At 54.8% G+C, this 18,268-nt stretch overlaps 12 protein-coding genes across 12 annotated transcripts; 4 read left to right on the top strand and 8 right to left on the bottom strand.

Moving 5' to 3' along the window:
* Positions 1–68: 68 nt before the first annotated feature.
* Positions 69–3,054, bottom strand: CLUP02_04271 (uncharacterized protein; the record flags this gene model as incomplete). Its single annotated transcript, XM_049283287.1, has 12 exons — positions 69–174; positions 227–384; positions 426–872; positions 939–1,018; positions 1,090–1,173; positions 1,240–1,303; positions 1,369–1,439; positions 1,493–1,570; positions 1,658–2,292; positions 2,352–2,528; positions 2,644–2,891; positions 2,986–3,054. 12 exons carry the CDS (start codon positions 3,052–3,054, stop codon positions 69–71), a joined length of 2,217 nt encoding a protein of 738 aa, XP_049140430.1.
* Positions 3,055–3,203: 149 nt separating this feature from the next.
* CLUP02_04270 (dynactin p62 family protein) lies at positions 3,204–4,933 on the top strand (the record flags this gene model as incomplete). The annotated part of the gene is made up of 2 exons (XM_049283286.1): positions 3,204–3,493; positions 3,550–4,933. 2 exons carry the CDS (start codon positions 3,204–3,206, stop codon positions 4,931–4,933), a joined length of 1,674 nt encoding a protein of 557 aa, XP_049140429.1.
* A 323-nt stretch (positions 4,934–5,256) lies between these two features.
* CLUP02_04269 (40S ribosomal protein S7) lies at positions 5,257–6,333 on the bottom strand (the record flags this gene model as incomplete). The annotated part of the gene is made up of 3 exons (XM_049283285.1): positions 5,257–5,623; positions 5,683–5,765; positions 6,175–6,333. 3 exons carry the CDS (start codon positions 6,331–6,333, stop codon positions 5,257–5,259), a joined length of 609 nt encoding a protein of 202 aa, XP_049140428.1.
* An 839-nt stretch (positions 6,334–7,172) lies between these two features.
* Positions 7,173–8,190, bottom strand: CLUP02_04268 (uncharacterized protein; the record flags this gene model as incomplete). The annotated part of the gene is made up of 2 exons (XM_049283284.1): positions 7,173–7,792; positions 7,851–8,190. 2 exons carry the CDS (start codon positions 8,188–8,190, stop codon positions 7,173–7,175), a joined length of 960 nt encoding a protein of 319 aa, XP_049140427.1.
* A 150-nt stretch (positions 8,191–8,340) lies between these two features.
* CLUP02_04267 (uncharacterized protein) lies at positions 8,341–9,774 on the bottom strand (the record flags this gene model as incomplete). The annotated part of the gene is made up of 6 exons (XM_049283283.1): positions 8,341–8,494; positions 8,567–8,624; positions 8,713–8,990; positions 9,056–9,324; positions 9,387–9,686; positions 9,751–9,774. 6 exons carry the CDS (start codon positions 9,772–9,774, stop codon positions 8,341–8,343), a joined length of 1,083 nt encoding a protein of 360 aa, XP_049140426.1.
* A 530-nt stretch (positions 9,775–10,304) lies between these two features.
* CLUP02_04266 (carbonic anhydrase) lies at positions 10,305–11,201 on the top strand (the record flags this gene model as incomplete). The annotated part of the gene is made up of 1 exon (XM_049283282.1): positions 10,305–11,201. One exon carries the CDS (start codon positions 10,305–10,307, stop codon positions 11,199–11,201), a length of 897 nt encoding a protein of 298 aa, XP_049140425.1.
* Positions 11,202–11,319: 118 nt separating this feature from the next.
* CLUP02_04265 (uncharacterized protein) lies at positions 11,320–11,782 on the bottom strand (the record flags this gene model as incomplete). The annotated part of the gene is made up of 3 exons (XM_049283281.1): positions 11,320–11,419; positions 11,530–11,558; positions 11,633–11,782. The coding sequence occupies 3 exons, from the start codon at positions 11,780–11,782 to the stop codon at positions 11,320–11,322; spliced, it is 279 nt and encodes a 92-aa protein (XP_049140424.1).
* An 83-nt stretch (positions 11,783–11,865) lies between these two features.
* On the bottom strand, positions 11,866–13,355 carry CLUP02_04264 (acetyltransferase; the record flags this gene model as incomplete). The annotated part of the gene is made up of 6 exons (XM_049283280.1): positions 11,866–11,946; positions 11,995–12,019; positions 12,135–12,307; positions 12,401–12,435; positions 12,559–12,632; positions 12,724–13,355. The coding sequence occupies 6 exons, from the start codon at positions 13,353–13,355 to the stop codon at positions 11,866–11,868; spliced, it is 1,020 nt and encodes a 339-aa protein (XP_049140423.1).
* Positions 13,356–13,381: 26 nt separating this feature from the next.
* CLUP02_04263 (uncharacterized protein) lies at positions 13,382–14,415 on the bottom strand (the record flags this gene model as incomplete). The annotated part of the gene is made up of 4 exons (XM_049283279.1): positions 13,382–13,450; positions 13,955–14,067; positions 14,133–14,318; positions 14,373–14,415. The coding sequence occupies 4 exons, from the start codon at positions 14,413–14,415 to the stop codon at positions 13,382–13,384; spliced, it is 411 nt and encodes a 136-aa protein (XP_049140422.1).
* Positions 14,416–14,478: 63 nt separating this feature from the next.
* Positions 14,479–15,417, top strand: CLUP02_04262 (uncharacterized protein; the record flags this gene model as incomplete). Its single annotated transcript, XM_049283278.1, has 3 exons — positions 14,479–14,923; positions 14,996–15,201; positions 15,268–15,417. The coding sequence occupies 3 exons, from the start codon at positions 14,479–14,481 to the stop codon at positions 15,415–15,417; spliced, it is 801 nt and encodes a 266-aa protein (XP_049140421.1).
* Positions 15,418–15,728: 311 nt separating this feature from the next.
* Positions 15,729–16,015, bottom strand: CLUP02_04261 (uncharacterized protein; the record flags this gene model as incomplete). Its single annotated transcript, XM_049283277.1, has 2 exons — positions 15,729–15,816; positions 15,894–16,015. The coding sequence occupies 2 exons, from the start codon at positions 16,013–16,015 to the stop codon at positions 15,729–15,731; spliced, it is 210 nt and encodes a 69-aa protein (XP_049140420.1).
* Positions 16,016–16,383: 368 nt separating this feature from the next.
* CLUP02_04260 (para-nitrobenzyl esterase) lies at positions 16,384–18,057 on the top strand (the record flags this gene model as incomplete). Its single annotated transcript, XM_049283276.1, has 1 exon — positions 16,384–18,057. One exon carries the CDS (start codon positions 16,384–16,386, stop codon positions 18,055–18,057), a length of 1,674 nt encoding a protein of 557 aa, XP_049140419.1.
* Between the last annotated feature and the right edge of the window lie 211 nt (positions 18,058–18,268).

The following is an 18,268-nucleotide window of genomic DNA, read 5'->3' as shown; positions in this document are numbered from 1 at the left end:
GCGGGATCAAGTACGTTGATATGGGCGATCGTTGAATAGCTCCCGTGACGGGAAGCCTTAGCACTCAGCTAAATGCGGCCAGAGAGCTTCACCCAGATTGAGAGCTGACAGCAGTGGATGGCGCCGATGACTGCAGAGGAGGTGTTCCGGACCGCCAATAGTCCACAAGAACCCCTGTCAGATCTGCGTTGATCACTGAAGTGATTGAGGTAGCTAGCGGATGTACCCAGTACGCCCGTAGCAGTGAACAATGACTTGAGATCGTCGCTTGTCCACAGCCTTGTCGAACCTGGTCGAAAGCAGCCGGTCCGGATGAGCAAAAGAGCTGTGGTTGGATGGGGAAATGGACGCCGAAAACCTTACAAAACGTCTTCGGGTGGGCGTCTGGATGGCTTTATGTCACTTGTCCCGGATCAAGAACTGACTTGACCCAGAATCCGGGACTGGGCTGCGTCCTGGCAAAGACCCGCCAGCTTGCCCACGGTCCGAGCTGCCTGTCGTAGAGTGTCGAGTGACGCGGCGGGAGACAGAGGGATAGCTCCAAGCCATGTTTTAGACCGGGCCGCCACTAGAGCGATGGGTGAACCCCTCAGTCCGGACCCTACCCTGGTCTGCAGCTTCTTCGAGGACGGCCAGACAAATGTGCCTGTCATCCACAGCTCTGATGCGCTGGCAGTCTCTTCAAACTTCTCAGACTCTGTGCAGCAGCATACGCATACAGGCGTAGTGAGTCTGTTCCTGAGGAACACTGCTGCTGCAGCATCCGTCAGCTCCAGGCTGTGCCACTGCAGGCTCCCCGTCCGTGAGCCGACTTCTCGCAAAAAAGGACGGCGAGAGGAATGATTTTGCCTTTCAACGGCGACGTATGATGTCTGGAGGTCTCAAACAGTCTCTGCGTCTCCACAAATGCTGTTGTGACGGAACCCTAGGTAGTCGACGTTGAAGTGATCGGCAAGGCGCCAGATGTGATTTGTTTCCTCGCTGGTATGAGCATTCTTGCGTATGCAGTCCCTTCTCCCTGTGACATTTGGGGAATGCTAGTGATAGGGTGGTGATGCAAAGCGTCGATGCTGGCTTGCCTCTGCCCACCATCAGCCCAAACTCCGGGGGCATGTCTTTGGGGATCGCCGTCCTCGATGCATCCTTCGGCGTTGGCTTGCATCGACAAAGAAGCTCAATGATTGGTCAGAGTCGCGTCCCGCTTGCTCGATTGAGCAATGTCTCATGAAAATTGGCGACTAAACCCCCGGGAGCTGGGCTTCCCTTTGCTAATTGTCTTGGGACGATCGCAATCGGCTTTCTTCTGCTGAATCATCAGTCACACGGCGGCCAAGATGTGAAGTCATCCCAAGGTGATATAACGGCCACGATCGCATCCGGGAGGTGTGGATTGAAATTGACCGTCTTCATCTTGTCGAGAGGCAACATTGAACCTGGGTCTTGCACCCACGTAGGCCTGGTGATAGACAGCATCGGGACCAAAGAACGTCACCCCTCATGAGGGTATTCGCCACGGCGGGAAACTCCATGATGTGGATGGGGAATCCTGAAAGGTCGGCCGCCATGGACGCTCCATCGTCGCTAGATCAGTCCGCTTTCCGTAATTACTGTTTGTAGTACAGATAGGTTTAACTTCGTGCCTCTCCGTCTCTCTCACTTGCGACCGATATTGTGCTACCGAACCAGACAGTTGCTAGTGATGGCCGGTGCTCGGGATCTACCAGGATAGACCAAGTTAGAGAACCATCGCCATGGAACGATGAGCGTGCGTTTGGGTTCCCTAGCTTCATGCCGTCGGCCGACAGAAAAACCCTCTTTCCCGTGGTTGGGGCCAGCCCCAGGACTGTTGCTGGCCGCGCTCTCTCGACTTCAGATAGATATTTTCCGACCCGAGATTTCCATCGCCGGTGTGCCTCGCGCAACAGATTCGACGAAAGCTGCGAGTTATTCGGGACCCAAAACACTGGCGTTGACTTTCTGCAAGAAGGACATGGCCACTTACACCCATGCACAGTCATCGACGCCTTGACGGGCCTCTGCCCTGCGTGGAACAGCGGCTCCAAGAGGGGATGCAGGGCATCTGCAAGGCAGAAGCTGCGCTGACCACACTCGTCCAAGTCCAGCCATCCCTCATGCGGGGCAACAGTCATCTTTCCAGAAATCGGCTCAGGGTCGTGAGGCACAAAGGAGTTCCGGAGGCGGATCCCACCGCCTAGCAAGGGCTCCTGTCCACCACCGGACCGGAGGCCAGACAAGCCCAACCATAACCCATGTCCTCTCAGCCCTCGCTCGCTTCGGAAGGGCTTGCACGACCCAGACCCCCGCGGCTGGCTTTTGGCATCCTGTCGCACTTGAGGAAGTCTGGACCGCTATCAATTAGCGCAGCGCCGGGCCGCAACGAAAACGTCGAAGCTGAAGAAAGAAGACCCAGCCCAGTGGGACTAAGGTGAACGGTAAAAGGAAACCGCAGACGAGTCGGAGTACGCCAAGCGAAGCTGGCCGCCGGCATGGCGCACGGCAGAGAGAAGCTTAAGACAAGTGCAAGTCTTATAATCCAGATGCGGGAAGCCTCTCAAATCCCCAACCGGAGACACCGAAATCTATCGTTGAGGACATGAAGCCCGTGGCGAGGAGTGAGGTGACAGTCGTGACAGCGTCCTCAGGGCTTTCTTGGCGAGAAATCGACGATGGTTTGACAAGAACCGGTTCTCGGTCTCGCGTGGGTTTGACAAGCTTGAAGCATGTTGATCAATAATGTCCGTCCAGAGAGAGAGTTTTCTCGGTTCAATAGGCGATTTTCCCATGCAGTAGAGCGCAATAATAGGCGATGGACTGAAGGCTAACAGCAGCCTTCGGAGGGACCAAGCTGAACTTCCATGTAAGTCCTGAGTCTGGAGAGCCGAATTGGAGGGTGGAATCATTCGAGGCCGCTTACGTAAGGGCTTATCTGTCAGTGGGTAATCTTATCGATAAAAAGAGGCTCACCTTCTTATCGGTCTTATCAGCCCACACTCCTGGGCTCTGGTCGCGCGGGATTTCGGTGAGGAGGAGCATTGTCGCGTCCGGGAGACAGCTCCGTGCAGACTCTCAAACGCCCTTCCTCGAGCCTTTCTGCGCGGCACAGTCGCCCTCCTCTTCTCGTGGCAAACCATACACTCTTCAATCCCGGAATTTTCTCCGCATAGCATTATGTCGGAGCGAAAATGGCACCTCTGACCCCCTACACCTACATCCGCTGCCCCTGCTCCGAGACTCACCAGTCCAGCGAGGACGGGTCGTCAACGCCGGGAAGCCCAGAGGACGATGAGCGGACATTCGACCCGCGCGCCCCGCGCGCCAACTTCAGTCTTTATCCTTTGGAGCATCTGATGTACTGCGAAGACTGTCACCAAATTCGGTGCCCGCGATGCGTCAATGAGGAGATTGTCACCTACTACTGCCCCAATTGCTTGTTTGAGGTCCCAAGCAGCAACCTCAAAAGCGAAGGCAACAGGTATGCGCAGGGTTTGCTTTGGTTGAGAGTTCCGGCGTTGGCTAACACTATCGCAGGTGCACACGAAGCTGCTTCCAATGTCCCGTCTGCGTTGGTCCCCTCGCTGTTACGGCTCTCGATACTCCGCCCGAGAGCAACCTTCTCACGGCTGACGGAACGGCTCCTCAGGGCGCTTCCTACGTGCTGTCATGTTCATACTGTAACTGGAGCTCAACCGAAATTGGAGTCAAATTCGACCGACCCAATGGCATCCACGGGCAGTTGGCCAAGCTGCAGAATGGAGGCCAGCCCAAGCTGACTCCCAAGGAGCACAAGGAGAGGAAAAAGGAGAGCAATGGGGAATACCACTTGAACCCGGAGGACATGGATGCCGAACTGCAGTTTGCGCAGCTCAAGTCCTTCTACCAGAACCAGATGGCCGGCTCGAACCCCTCAGCGGGTGGGCTATCATCACTAGGTGATCTAGGCCTCAACTCGCCTGGCTCACTCTCACGCATCATGAGTCTATACACTGGGAACAACTTTGGCAATAAACAGGCTCGCGGTAAGGTGCAGATCATGAGGGAGGCCGTCAGTCCTGACGAGGGCTTGAAGACCACCGACCTGGACGAGTCGAGAGAGATTGAGAAACTCAGACATACGCATCCCGACGACACAACGACTCTAGCCCAGAATTGCCTACAGCAAGACCACGTACGCTTCCGTGACCAGCTCCGGCCCATCCCCTATCTCCTCAGAACCAAGCGATCCAAGAGATGCCCGCTGTGCAGACACATCATCAGCAAGCCGGAAGCAAAGATCTCCAACACCCGGTTCCGCATCCGCCTCGTGGCCGGCAGCTACATCCCCACAATCACCATCCGACCGCTGCAGTCGGAGGTCCAGAACCTCCCCTCGACCGCTCGGCCGCCAATACCCCAGGAACTGTGGCTTACTCCACTCAAGCCCGTGCAGTATCTCCTGACCTTCAAGAACCCCATCTTCGAGACGGTCAAGGTGTCGCTGGCCACCCCGTCAAGCACGCCTGGGCGGTTCGCCAGCACCGTGACGGTGCTTTGCCCGCAATTCGAGATTGATGCCAACACGGACATGTGGGACGATGCCCTCAAGGATGACGGCGATAAGGAGCGCAGGAGAGGGGAAGAGGGCGGGATGCAGCAGGCTGAGGTGGGCAAGATTTACGAGCGCGGCCGCAACTGGGTGAGCATCGTGCTGGAGGTCGTGCCGGCTTCGTTGAGGCTTGAGCAGCAGCCAGGTGGTGATAGTGCTTTGCGGGAGGACGAGGATGTGTTGGAGATACCCATGTTTGTGCGCATCGAGTGGGAGACGGAAGCTCAAGGCGACGTCGGTACTGCGACAAGCAGGGAGAAGGAGGCGAGGGAAAAGAGGGAGCTGGCCTACTGGTGTGTCTTGGGAGTTGGACGCATCAGCCAGGACTAGACTAATGTCAAATGAGAAATGATACCCCCAATTCCTTTATATATCAGGCAATGGCTTCAAGCACGATGGACATAATCACGAAGAGACGGGAACAGATAGTTAAGAAGGAGCGGTCAAGTGTTTTGGTATATGCATTTTTTGGGCAGCCTGTAATGGAATCGCCCAAGTTTATATCCCTGTAGACGCCAGACCCTTTTGATCAACCAGTCATTGCCATGCCTTCATTGCAGCAGACTAAATGCCGAACCCATCATTGACCATGATTCCTTTTTTGATTTTTCACCAAACACCCGCCCAATGCGCAAGACACTAGATACGATAATCTAGTACTCGGCGGAGCCGGACTGGGGGAACTCGAAGGTGACACCGCGGCCGGTAAGCTTGCGGTAGACCTCGGAGTAGGTGTCGAGGCGGTAGTCAACACCGCCGCGTTCCTTCTCGTCGAGGATGACCTTGAGGAGCTTGGAGCCGTCCTCCTTGGTGCGGAGGCGCTTGCCGACGATCTCGACGGGGTAGACGAGGTCGGTGAGGATGGCGTCGTGGACGGCGGTGAGAGTGCGGGAGCGGGGGCGCTTCTGGGTCTGGTTGTTGCGGGAGCGGGCGGAGCGCTTGGGGCGGGGCAGGATGCGGCGGGAGGCCAGGATCAGGACGTGGCGGTCGGAGAACTTCTTCTCGAGCTCACGGGTGAGGCTAGGGATGATCTTAGTATTGTACAGAGTAGGTCTGGGAAGAGAGAGGGAGAAACTTACCGCTGCTGGACGCGGTGGAAGCCCTGCAGGGAAGGAACGGGGACAAAGATGGCAATAGCCTTCTTGCCGTGGCCGACCTCGATCTATAGGAAGATCACAAGTCAGCATGCGAGCTCCAGGACGATGCCTTGGACCGCTTCCCGTCCTGTTCCTGAGATTATCATTCTTTTCAGCGTTCAAATCTCCGCCGCCACGGTGAAGCTGAAGACACCAACGATGGACACCTCCCAAGACTGGAACGCGCGATGCCAATGCCAGCAACTTCTTTCCCTTTAGTCCTCTTCAATCCTGATGTGTTTCAATCGAGAGAAAGGCTTCGGGGATTCCATTGCTTCGCACCGCGCTCGTCAATTGGGTGGGGTGGTGCCCATGTTCGTAGCTCTTCGTGCTTGGATTTCCGTGGCGGCTGGGAACAGGATTTTCGATTCCGGAGAATTCGCGGGTTCGGAAGTCTTCAGGACTTTAGGATTGTCGCTTTCAGGTAGTTCTCACCTCGCGGGCAGAGACGATCTGCAGAGGGCGGAGGGCGACCTTGAGGTCGGCGGTGTTGCTCTCGAGGTCGTACAGAGCCTGGGCAATGTTCTGCTCCAGCTCGGAGGGGTTGGCCCGCGAGGGGCTGTTGGCAGCGATCTTGTTCAGGGCGGCGGACATCTTGACTGTTGTCGTGGGGTGGTTGACGGTCGGGTTAGTCGATGCTGTAACGGACGGGGTCAAGAAGAGAGAAAAAGTTCACAAAGTCGATCGCGGCAGACCACACGGAATTCGAAATGCGCCGTCAGAATTTCCGGTGGGTGGGTCCTCCCGGGTGATTGGGGTTTGTAAACCCTGGGGTGGTCTGTGCCCATCGGCATCTTTCAGTGGTTTTTGGAAGCCTCTGAGTGGACCGTCAAGCCCGCCATCGTATCCACCCTCGAAAGTGCGCCAGTCTTCTTTTGGTTTCGGTGAATCGTTCACCGTGAAAAGGGCTCGGTGAGATCTCCAGCATCGATTTGGGTGATGATTCCCATAGCCCACCTCGGCTTTCTGCATTAGAGCTTTTCCATATGAGACGAGTGATTGAATCACCTTGGGAAAGTACGCTGAATCTTTGTTCATGACTCTCATACATCTTGGCTCTGCGGCGTTGGTGGTGAGCATAGATTGATGCCTGCCTTTGAGACATAACCGCAAGATGCAACAGGAAAGCGTTTAGTAGCGAATGTTCCCCTGTCGCTGGCCTCGAACTCAAATTTTGAAGATGATCCATGATGAACCAGGCTCTCACTTCACTATTATGTCTTTCAAATGCAAGTTTTGCTTTATGGAACATCTTCAATGATTTTCTTGGGTAATTATCTGATTGTTCTTTTTGGATATGGGTATTATTATGTTGAATTAAGATTTAGTTTGCCGCCCATGCACACCTCAAGCAGAACTAAGTGAATGTGTGTCAAACTGATAGCCATACAATCTGTGTGTCTGTCATTCTTTCAGTGGTAACAATTATAGTCTCACATCATGGTCTGCGCCCTCTCGTTTCTCTCTTGCCTACTCATCTCGTTACGGAAGACATTACCCTCCGAAGGCGGAGGCGGTCTCGGCGGCGGCGGCATCATTTCAACACCCCGATCAGGCGACGAGAACGCATTGTCTCCAAGCCCAATCTTGACGTCAGCCGTTCTCTGGCCACGGCTCTTGCCGACACCGTAGCCTCCGCCGCGGGAGGAGAACATGCCCTTTCTGCGGCCGTACCACCACACGAACCAGCCGATGCCGACCAGTGAAAGCACGCCAAAGACGATGGGGAGAACGATACCAAACACGTTGGGTCCGCGGCGTCTCTGGTTGCTGTTGTCGTTTTGTGGCCGGTTGACGATGCTGACCTTGGCTCCTGGGTGACGGGCGGTGATGGAGCCGTTGGTCTGCGGGAGGGCGAGGAAGATTTGGACGGTGAGAGATTCGTTGGCGGCCATGTTGTAACCTACCGCTGCCCAGGCGAAGTGGCCTTGGGATGCGGGGAGCATTTGGGAGGTAAAGCCGTGGCCTGGGTCGATGGCGTTTGTGACGCCGTAGTCACCCTGGACTTGGACCATTGTATTGGGCAAGGGGAAGAGACTGGTGTCCCATGTTACTAGATCCCGTTAGTGTTTGTTTGCAAGTCGAATTCACTTTGTGAAGGAGATGCTTACTCCAATAGGTCTTGCCTCCATCAACCTTGGTATCGGCCTTGGGAGAGCAAAAGGGCTGGTTGACGCCGTTGGCTCCCGCAGCCTGGTTGCATGAAAGGAAGGACCCGGCGCCGTTGGCATCGGCCGTGGGGAGAGTAGAGCTGCCCGTGAAGGCAGACGTGGTCTTGCCGTCGTTGACGGTCGGGGTGATGGTCTTGGCTGCGCCGTCGGCTTGGACCGTCACCCAAGGTCGAAGGGCATCATTGCTCTGCCGAGGAAGGATGGCGGCGTTGATTGCTTGTGATACGGCCAAGACTGTGGCGGCCAGGCCGAGGCCTCTTGAGAAGTCCAAAGCTACCATGACTTTATTCGTATACCAGAGAAAAGACTCGTTTACCAGAACGAAGGTTGTATTATAATAACGTGCCAACTGGTGGCATCTATGAAGGAAATGAAAATTCACTCGAGGAGCAAGTCAAAGTCAGGGAACGTAAGTGAGGGATTGCCATGGTTATGTACCAGGAATCAGCACTGGACATTGGTATGCAAGAATGCGACGACTGCTTATCATGCGTGACTTGCGCTCACGGGACGCCTTGTTTCCTCGTCTTGAAACGGTGATGAGTTTGCCTTCAACCTGAGCGACCTGCAATGCAACCAGGAAACTTCGTGGCAAGTGTGCTGCGAGTAAGGTGAAGTACTTCATCTTCAATGTCCTGTCACTCTAGGCAGTGAACATCTTTTGGGATCTCAACGTCTCGGTTGTGGTTCTTTGGCTGCCGTACATGCTGCCGTCTTTCATCGTGACAGCAACTACTAACCGCCTAGGATCGAAGGATGTGCCCGTAGCTCTGTGAGGCTCTTGGTGGATGACAAGACGAACCAGTGGTGGCGTCGGCCGAGAAAGGCAACAAGCTTACCGGCGCCAGCACACTGACAATGCAGGGGTTCCCCCCTGGTTCCGGTTTCAAGAGCGAGAAGCAGTCTCGTTTCTCACCGGACTGAGTGATCAGATCGGGTGCGCAGAGTGGCTCTGCTGGCGAGACCCTTGGGCGTGTTGGTTGCGTGCCGTCGTGATGGCCCAAATTCCGGGGACCGTTGGGGCTTGAGCTGCTCAGAGGGATTTGAGTGATGAAGGGAGGACGGTAACATGTGTCGGCACTGTGCCCATGGAGGTCCTGGCGCTTGCACATCCCGCTGGGTCCCCTTGATGCGCTCGTTCACACGTCCGCGGCGACCCGTTGAGTTTTGAGGTAATGGGGGGTATCATCTGCAAGGTTCGGCACTTTGATGGGATTTCTCTGGCGAAGCGAGTTGGTGCTTCAGATGGGACGGGTTGGCGACCGGGCCAAGAGGGGCAACTGCCGGTGCCATTTGGTGCCGGATCATCGGGATTTGTGGAGACACCCCGGGCATTCTTCGGGGGCACAACGGCCGGGTTTTCGGGATCGTGCCGCACTGATGCGCGGCTAGGCTTGGCTAGCCGGGAAATAGCCTGCGGGTGTTTATTTCTCTGTCTGCCTCAAGCAAACTCGGAAGATGACCCCGTATCTGCACATGCCAATCGCGGCTGAAAGACTCAATGGAGGCCAGCCTATGTAAGGAGAATTGGCCGTCGTGGCTGGAGTATAGGCCGGATAATATCCCGTCGGGTGTTGAAAGCCAAGAGATCGAGAGTGGCAGTTGAAACTTAGCAGTCGAGATGATTGAAACGTGTGTGGCCATTGCTCTATAGCCTGGCGGGATCATCGCTGCTCTGCATCCCATCATAAGGTATTCGAGGATAAGTGGAAGATAATCAATCAGATCTAGCCATCTGAGATCGATCATTCCCGCCCCGTTGCTCCTTGCCTTTGACTGGGTACATGTGCAATCAGAAGCTAGATCATCAACCTTTGCTCATCCGTTTCGCCAAGATTACCATCGCATCTGCCGGCATTAGCATTTCTCCCCCGGCTCTTTTCCCTTTTGCACTGTATTTCTATTGAGGAATTGAGTCATCCACCGTGGCTGAGGTCCCCATCCACGATGATCTTGACCCAAGTTGAACAGCAATTAGCCTGCCCGTCACCCCAACAACCCGCCCGGAGCGCCGGACTATCGAGAAGGAGGCCGCACCGTCCACGCACCGTCCGCGACACCGTCCTGAACGCTGAGGTGCGCAGTGACGTCTTTGTGGTTCCTCTGTGGTCTCTGTGGCCCTCTGGTAACTAGCGGTAGCGCGTGCAGCCGCCAACGGTGCGCGATCGCCGGAGCTTCCCAACAAATCTTCCGTGGGAAGAAGGAAAGGTGCGACATTTCCTTCATCTTGGGTTTCCTTGGCTGCCATTGCTCCGATCTGACAACCTCCACGCCCGCCCGCCAGCTCAAAGGTCCGCTTACCTGCAGCAAACACCGAGCTACATCCTCCATTAGGACTCCTCCATTAGCTTCGCACTCTCCTCTCTCGATCTTTCCATAAATAAATCCCCTCTAATGTTTAAAGCAAGCCCATTCCCGCGCTCCCTCCCTTCCCGCCTCTTCTCCTCCCCTGTGCAACCTTCACGTCCTCTTCTCAGATTCACCAACACCACCTTTGGATCTCAGCATCAACACCTAAACAACCACCGTACCTCCAGCTTCTCCCACATCGCCTATCAACGCGCACCGCCATCATCGTCATCGTCTACCCCTCCTTCTATCAGACCCGACCGCAAGATGGCCGAAAGCGACATTGAGAAGTACCTCAAACAGACGCACGACCGCGTCTTCGAGAACAACCGCAAATGGGCCGAGGAGAAGAAGAAGCAGGACCCCAACTTCTTCGTCAGCCTGTCCCAGGGCCAAGCTCCCGAGTACCTCTGGATCGGATGCAGCGATTCGCGCATCCCCGCCGAGCAAATCACCGGCCTCGAGCCCGGTGAAGCCTTCATCCACCGCAACATTGCCAACATGGTCAATAACATTGACCTCAACGTCATGAGCGTCATTAACTATGCCGTCCGCCACCTCAAGGTCAAGCACATCGTCGTCTGTGGCCACTACGGATGCGGAGGTGTTAAGGCCGCCATGACTCCCAAGGACCTCGGTCTGCTCAACCCCTGGCTGCGTAACATCCGCGACGTCTACCGCCTGCACGAGGCTGAGCTCGACGCCATCAAGGAGGAGGATGCTCGCTACGATCGGCTCGTCGAGCTCAACGTTCTCGAGCAGTGCCGCAACGTCATCAAGACGGCTGCTATCCAGCAGTCGTACGCCAAGAACAAGTTCCCCATTGTCCACGGCTGGGTCTTTGGTTTCAACGACGGTCTCCTCAAGGACCTGGAGATTGATCACGAGAAGATGCTGCACGACGTTCAGAAGCTCTACCACCTTCCCGGTGCCGACTTCTAAGTTGCGACCGACCGACCGACCTACCTTGGGAAGCTGTACGCTGTCCCAGTGCGGGGTCGAATGGGACGGGAGAGATGGGATGAGGAGGGGTGGACCGGAGCGTTCGCCCACGGGTGACTCACGGATGGAGTCTCGGCTCTCGACGGCTACCGTTTGTGTGCGCGCGCTGCATGGCGCTCATCGCGACATGGGCAAAATTTTCTTGTTGAGGGCGGCATCTTCCACACCCGTTGCAGATCCGGATGGGGTTGGTTGGCAATACTCTTAGGTTCTGACCGAGACATGCCACCCCACCACAACCGTTCATCCGGTTTAGCTTAGTGGGAACCTGGAGCTGTCAACGAGCCGGGGACCCCACTACCGTGCATCTCCGAGGGAGGAAAGATTGGGAGGTTTGTGGCGGTAGAGATTGGTTATCAAACAGCTGTCACCGGCGGGATTGTATCGGAGTTGAGGATTCGAGTTTTTTTCAATGGGATGCGGGTGCTCTTGGGGACCGGAGCAGGTTTGGTGAAGAAACGAGGTGCACAAAGCCAAAAGACTTGATTCTTGGAGCTGGCAGTCTTTTCGGAGTAGGACATATCAAGGGAAAACGCAAAAATAACACTTTATTACCCATCGCCCTTTCTCTTTACTGAATATTTCGCGAATAATGTCTGCCACATCACTGCGCCACAATGGTCGATCCCGTTGGAAACAATCGCAGTTTCTGTCTACCAATCAGGTTGTCTAGGTAAATCTTCGACTACCTTACATCAGCGTAATTTATAAGGTGGCTGATATATACATCTACAAGGTGATTGGTAGTATGAAGCAAACTTCGAGATCGGTTTCCTTCACATCTTCGTCTATACCTCGTGAAGATGAATGACATTCCTAGCCGCTTCACCGTTAGATAAACCATGTTACTACGCAGGAAACGGAACGACTCACCACGAAACGTTCCAGGTATGTCTCCCACCGAGACTCTGGCACATCTTCTTGCTCCCCGTGTTATACGGCGCCACGTCGGCGGACGCCCAACCATCGGCGCCGTACTCGCTCGTACCTCTCTTGATCAACTTCGACGCCAGAGCCTTCGCGTAGCCTCTCTGTCGGTAAGGTGGCTGAGCGGGGTCTGATGTTAGACTGAAAGATCATGATTGAAGAGTATTGAAGTATTCTCTTCGTGTTGGGTTTGGGTATTTTGCACAACTTACCTCGCAGTGGAGACTTGATAACGATGCATCGGTGCCTACGCAGGAGTTAGAGAGTTATGATGCTGCCGAGGAGCGGTGGGTGATGTATGTAAACAGATCGTGGCGGGAGCGATGAATGTAAGACGCCTTGCGTATCTAGAACGGATTGAAAAACTCACCGAGGAATGACCATGCGATAGGCGTTCCATCCTCTAGTTTGAGAAACAAACTGGGCCACGACATCAACGTCTTTCTATCTAGTTGTCAGCCATTGTGTCCATCTCTGACAAGTTCCAAAACAACTTGACAAAAAGAAAGACACAGGGAGGCCGATAAGAACTCACACTTGACGCGGAATATCCGTCCTGGAAATCACAATCTCACAGTCCCTCTCCGTAGCCGGGCCCCACGTGGCTCCCTCGGGCAACGTCACACGGTCCTCGAAATCCGGAATGTCATTGACGCGGAACAGCCATTTCTCATACTCGTAGTCCTGGCGAGGTGTCACGCGCACGCCGGCTCGGAGCATGGCGTCTCGCGTGGGTGTGGCGAGGGTTCCGACGAGGCATGCACCGGGAAGCGTTCTATTGTCTGGTTGTTGTTTGCTCACTTGTGTTACAGCATCGAGGACTGCTGCGATTTGGGATTCGGCTGTTTTCTTGTCCGCGTCCGCGAGAGTTTTGTCGGGGGCGTTTTCGACTGTTGAGTACATGAAGAGTTGGGTTTCTTTGGTGCTGCCGAAGTCGAGGTATGCTGCGCAGAAGTTCCGTGGCTCTTGACCTGATGCATCGGCATCTTGTTGCGAGGCAGTAGAAGGGAGTGGTGCGTCTGAAGCTAGGATGATGCGGGCTGTTGGGCGCATGCCGTCTTTGAAGCGGGTGAATTGGAGGCGGCGGAGGAGGACGAGGGAGTTTGGGAGGTGGGATTCCAGGAGAGGGATGAGACCCTCCGGGACGGAGGTATGTACCGTTGCCATTATGACTGTTGAGTCTCAATACTCGTCTACGTGGTGTAAAGTAGAGCGTGGTTCTCGAGGGTTGTTTCTAGACTTGTATGTGATGATATTGTGTGCTGCAGCAATGATGTGAGAGATATTTGAGGTGCTGAAATCGGTGGATCAAATATCCGCCATTAGTAGCTGCAGTGCATTAAATTTCAGCGCTGCAGCTCTATGATAGCTCGCGATTGAGGGTGACTCATATTCGCGACTCAACTTACGACAACGCCCGTAATATGAAACCGAAGGAGGAAAACTCATGATCCGTACGAATGCCTTCCTGTCAACGCGACCTCACCAGAATTATTATCAAGTTCGGCTGAGATCTTGTGGAGCCACTGGCTGATTCAAATCGAATGAGTTCATGAGAGATGCCGCCGAGAATATTTAAAGGAGGTCATGCAGATTTCAACAGTGGTGTCGCAAATGGGAAGTGTTAAGTTAACTGCAATATGTCTTCGGGCTCATGAGCTGTGGATAAGTAATGTGAAATGAAGAGGTGAACTTCATTACCCTTTGAAGTACCTGGGCAAGTGCAATTACTAGGGAACCGAATCTCGCATTCACCCTTCGGTCACAGCCTCCAGAAATACGAGAAAACCGAAGTAAGCCACACTCGATGTGGGTAATGTGATCTTCAGAACCGGCGATCGGGTCTTTGCTGGTTGCGTGGACTGGTGAAGGTTCGGGTCTTTTTCAAAAATGGTCGCCTTCAACTCACTCTCTTTACCCTAAGGACAAGCTTGCAAGCATTACTCATGACCCCCTTCTCGTCGTGGTACAGCCGTAAGCCCACTTGCTGCGCAGTGAAGATAAAAGGTACAATGTAGTTGTCATGATGAAACTCAATTTGCGTAGGCAAGATATCAAGAATTGCTCGAGGTGATATGCCAAAACACCATGTAGACGGGATCAAACATAATCGCCGAATCCAGTCATTGGCTCAGTGAGGGACCAGTCCATTTGGGCCTCGAATGATATGCCCCACAAAGGGACCGCTCAGTGAAAATCTCATCTGCAAGGCTCTCCAACTCCTCATCGTCTGCTTATCACATCGGCCTAATATCTTCAGCAAAAGCAGGATAAGCAAGAATCGAAAAAAATGACTAGCTACGATCGCGACGTCGTCGTCAACTGCCTCAAGCGGCACTACGAGCTGCTGGTGCGCATGGGCTACATGGACGTTTCAGCCATCGAACTCCCTCCCGCCGCCGGCTGGAGCGACACGGAGCTCCGCGTGGATGCTCTCCGGGCCATGGGCCGCTCCGAGACCGTCATTGATCTCCTGCGGCACATCCCCTTCGTCCACGAGAACGAAGAGTCGGACCCCGTCGAGATTTATACCGAGACGTTCCCGCTGCGGTATCTGCGCGACGGGCGGTGGTTCGGCGGCGCCAACGGGATTCACGGCGACGGCGCTGAAGTGTTTGCCAACACGGCGCTCTTGGACCTTGGCTTTGCGCCGTTTGATGGGCCCGTGCCGACGGACATGGTCTCGTTGACGCACGCGGACGAGGGAATTTGGTGGTTGATCGATACGAATCAAGGTCAGCTGGACTATGCGCAGAGCTGTTTTGGTTCAAAAGTGCTCTGTGAAGCTGACGCATAGGCCATCACAGGATGCATCTACCCTTACGGGACCGAGTTCGACAAACGCGAGGAGGACGTTCCCGCAGACAAGCAGTGGCTTGTTGTGGACCCGGTCCCCATCCAGGCTTACTTTGACAAGATCTATGCCCAGGTCGGCAACTTGGATGTTGTGCCAGCGCCCCGCTCTGGGAAGTGGGAGGCGAGAGTTGTCGAGGGGTATACCGAGGAAGGCCAGGTGAGTTCATCAGCAACAGGAAACGTAGACTCGTGACTGACCAAGACATTTCCTCGTGTTGTACAGGAGATCAAGCGACTGTACGTCGAACACGGATGGCCCAATGCTTTTCGTAGAGAAGATTTTGTTCAGGCCGTTGAGAGAACTCGGGCGGCGTTTATCGAAGCTGGGCTGGGACAAGATGATGATGACGAGGATGATGAGATGACGGGCTAGATAGACCAGACTTTTGGACATGGCTTTAGTCAAAAGACACGAAATAATGAATTGGCCAATGATAGAGACCTAGTGATGATTTTTGCGCACGGCCATGCTGGTGGGTTTTCGTTCCTGAGCCCAAGATCGATCACAGCGATAGCTGAACTCAAGAGTGTGCCTGAATCCCTCAACCCAAGAGAACAGTGATAACAGATATCGGATCGCGGAAGATGGGATCGGGTGACGGAAGTTTCTGGCATCAAGACTATGTTATCATGTCCTGTCTCATATCCTCTCTCAACAACACAGCCATCGTCGACCCCACAAATTCAAGCCGGAGCTCCCCATCTGTGTCGTTGACCAGCATCCTGGACGGGGAGGTTGGGCCCATCAATCAAGGAAAACATTGCGGGGCCCCTAGGTGAATATTTCGTTAGCTGATTTAGTCATTCACGCGTCTTATCACATTAAATCACTTTCAACTGGCTGCTTACACTGAATTCACTGATATCACTGAGAAACCCCAGGGTCCCCGGACCCCAGATGTGAAGGCCGACGATATCGGAGCGACCCCGACTTTGTTTTCCCCTCGTTGAATGACATCGATCCGCGCCATTCTAGCGTGCTCGTTGCCCCAGTCGCTCGGGACTTCTCCGCTCTGAGGGCTCTGCGGGTGCCTGAGTCAAGGGTTCTAGCTCTGTTAAACCTCTCATCTTCACTGATCAATGCTTCGAATGGGTTAACGCCGTCTCCGTCGAGCGGCGAGAGGTTGCTTTCTGAGCGGGTCGCTGGGAAATTGTCTACTCGATAGCAAAGAGAGGAGGAGGGGCAAAGCACCGACGAGGGGATTCGAAAATGCGTTTAAAGCTCTGCGATGGCCGGTCCTGCCTCTTAGCAGTGGTGTGCTCTCTTGCTACCATCTTTCCTTGCGGTCAAGCAGCAGCAGCCCCATTCGGAGACGAGGGATCGAGCACGTCGTCAAATATGAAGTTCTCAACGTCCTTCAACACGCTCTTTGCGGCGTCGCAAGTCGCCATCTCGCCCGCCACCGCGTACAACCCAGTTGAACTAAAGGGCTACGGCAAGTTCACCGGCACCGTCGTCAACTCGACCTATAGCGGACGCGCTCTCCCCGCCCCCGTAGACGCCTGGCTCGGCATCGACTACTCAACACAGCCGGTTGGCGAGGGCCGCTTTAACCCCGTAACCTGGCCCGCGTCCTTCAACGGCACCAAGGCGGCGACAAAGTACGGCAAGACCTGCGTCCAGGACCCAACCTCGACCGATGTCAGCACACAAGATGAGGCCTGCCTCAACTTCAACGTCTACCGTACGCGCGGCATCCCGCTCGACCAGAAGACACCCGTCCTGGTCTGGATCCACGGCGGCGCGTTCTACGCGGGTAGCTACAAGAGCTTCGATGGCGCTGCGTTCGCCGCATCTTCAAAGGAGCCAATCACGGTCGTCAACTTCCACTACCGCATCAACTCGTTGGGTTTCCTGCCGTCTGCTCTCTTCGACGAAGAGGGCCTGCTGAACCTCGGCATGCGCGACCAGCACTTCTTCCTCCAGTTCGTGCAGAAGCACATCGCCGCGTTCGGCGGCGACCCGGAGGCCGTCACCATCGGTGGGCGCTCTGCTGGCGGTCACTCCGTCGGTATCCTCTACTTCCATAACTACAACGAGGATGAGGGCAAACCACTCTTCGCCAGAGCAATCCACCAGTCCGGTGCCGTTACCGCCCGTGCGTTTCCCAATGCTACATACCCTCTCTACGTCAAGCAGTATGAAGAGTACATGAACTACCTCTCCTGCCCGCTCGATGCCGACAATGCCGCGACCTTGGCCTGCCTCCGTGCCGCGGATATCGACGCGATCCGGAACATCAGCACCAAGCTTTATAACGACTACGACCCGGCTCTGACTTGGCCCTTCCAGCCCACGCAGGGTGGACCGTTGCTGGAGAAGTTTGGCTCGCAGTCAGGCTACGACGGCACATTCTTCAAGGTGCCTGTCATCACCTCCAACGTGAACGACGAGGCCAAGTACTACATGGCCGGCGACAAGGAGACTAACCAGGAGTTCCTCGACTACCTCCACAATATCTCCCCCGCCCTCAACAGCACCGACCTCCAGCTCCTCGAGGACCTCTACCCGGACCCCGCCACACACCCAGATTCACCCTTTGCCAACTCCCCCAACAGCACTCAGTACAATCGCCTTTCGGCTGCATGGAGCGATTATGCATACATCTGCGCTGGACAGGAGACGGCGTACCGCGCTTCGATCGCGGGCGTGCCGACGTGGAAGTTGCACTTCAACACCAACAACTCGTGGCCTGCGTGGAGGGGTATCCCGCATACCGCCGACACCAAGTACACTTGGGACGAGCCGGTGGTACAGTACCCCGAGGTCAGCCACATTTACCACGGATATCTGTCCAGCTTCGTTCTGTCCGGCGACCCCAACACTTTTAGGTACCCTGGCAGCCCCGAGTGGCCTCAGTACAAGCCAACTGGTTACGGACTTGAATCGGAGCCTGCATTGCAGCTTATCGTCCAGCCTAATAATGGAACTAAGGTTGAGAAGGATGATATTCGCAGGGAGGCTTGTCTCTACTGGAGAGACCCCGAGAGAGCTCCCCGCCTGAATATATAAATGCAAGAGAAAGACATTTAGAATAATATACATAAGTCACCGTACCATACGGCTCACGTATCTAGAAATACTGTGCGTACTACTTAGAGACTGAATATTTGTTCTGTTGGCACAGACCTGTCTTCGGAGAGCATGTAATGGGATGAAAGCTTTACGCACTCTACCGTACGCTACATGCAGACGTTTCTACAGGCAGGCTCATCTTTACTGC

This window comes from Colletotrichum lupini, chromosome 2 (assembly GCF_023278565.1).
Source record: "Colletotrichum lupini chromosome 2, complete sequence".
In the NCBI taxonomy this organism is placed as follows: domain Eukaryota; kingdom Fungi; phylum Ascomycota; class Sordariomycetes; order Glomerellales; family Glomerellaceae; genus Colletotrichum; species Colletotrichum lupini.
Note: the sequence above shows the minus strand (reverse complement) of the source record. Positions and strands in the feature narration are given on the sequence as shown.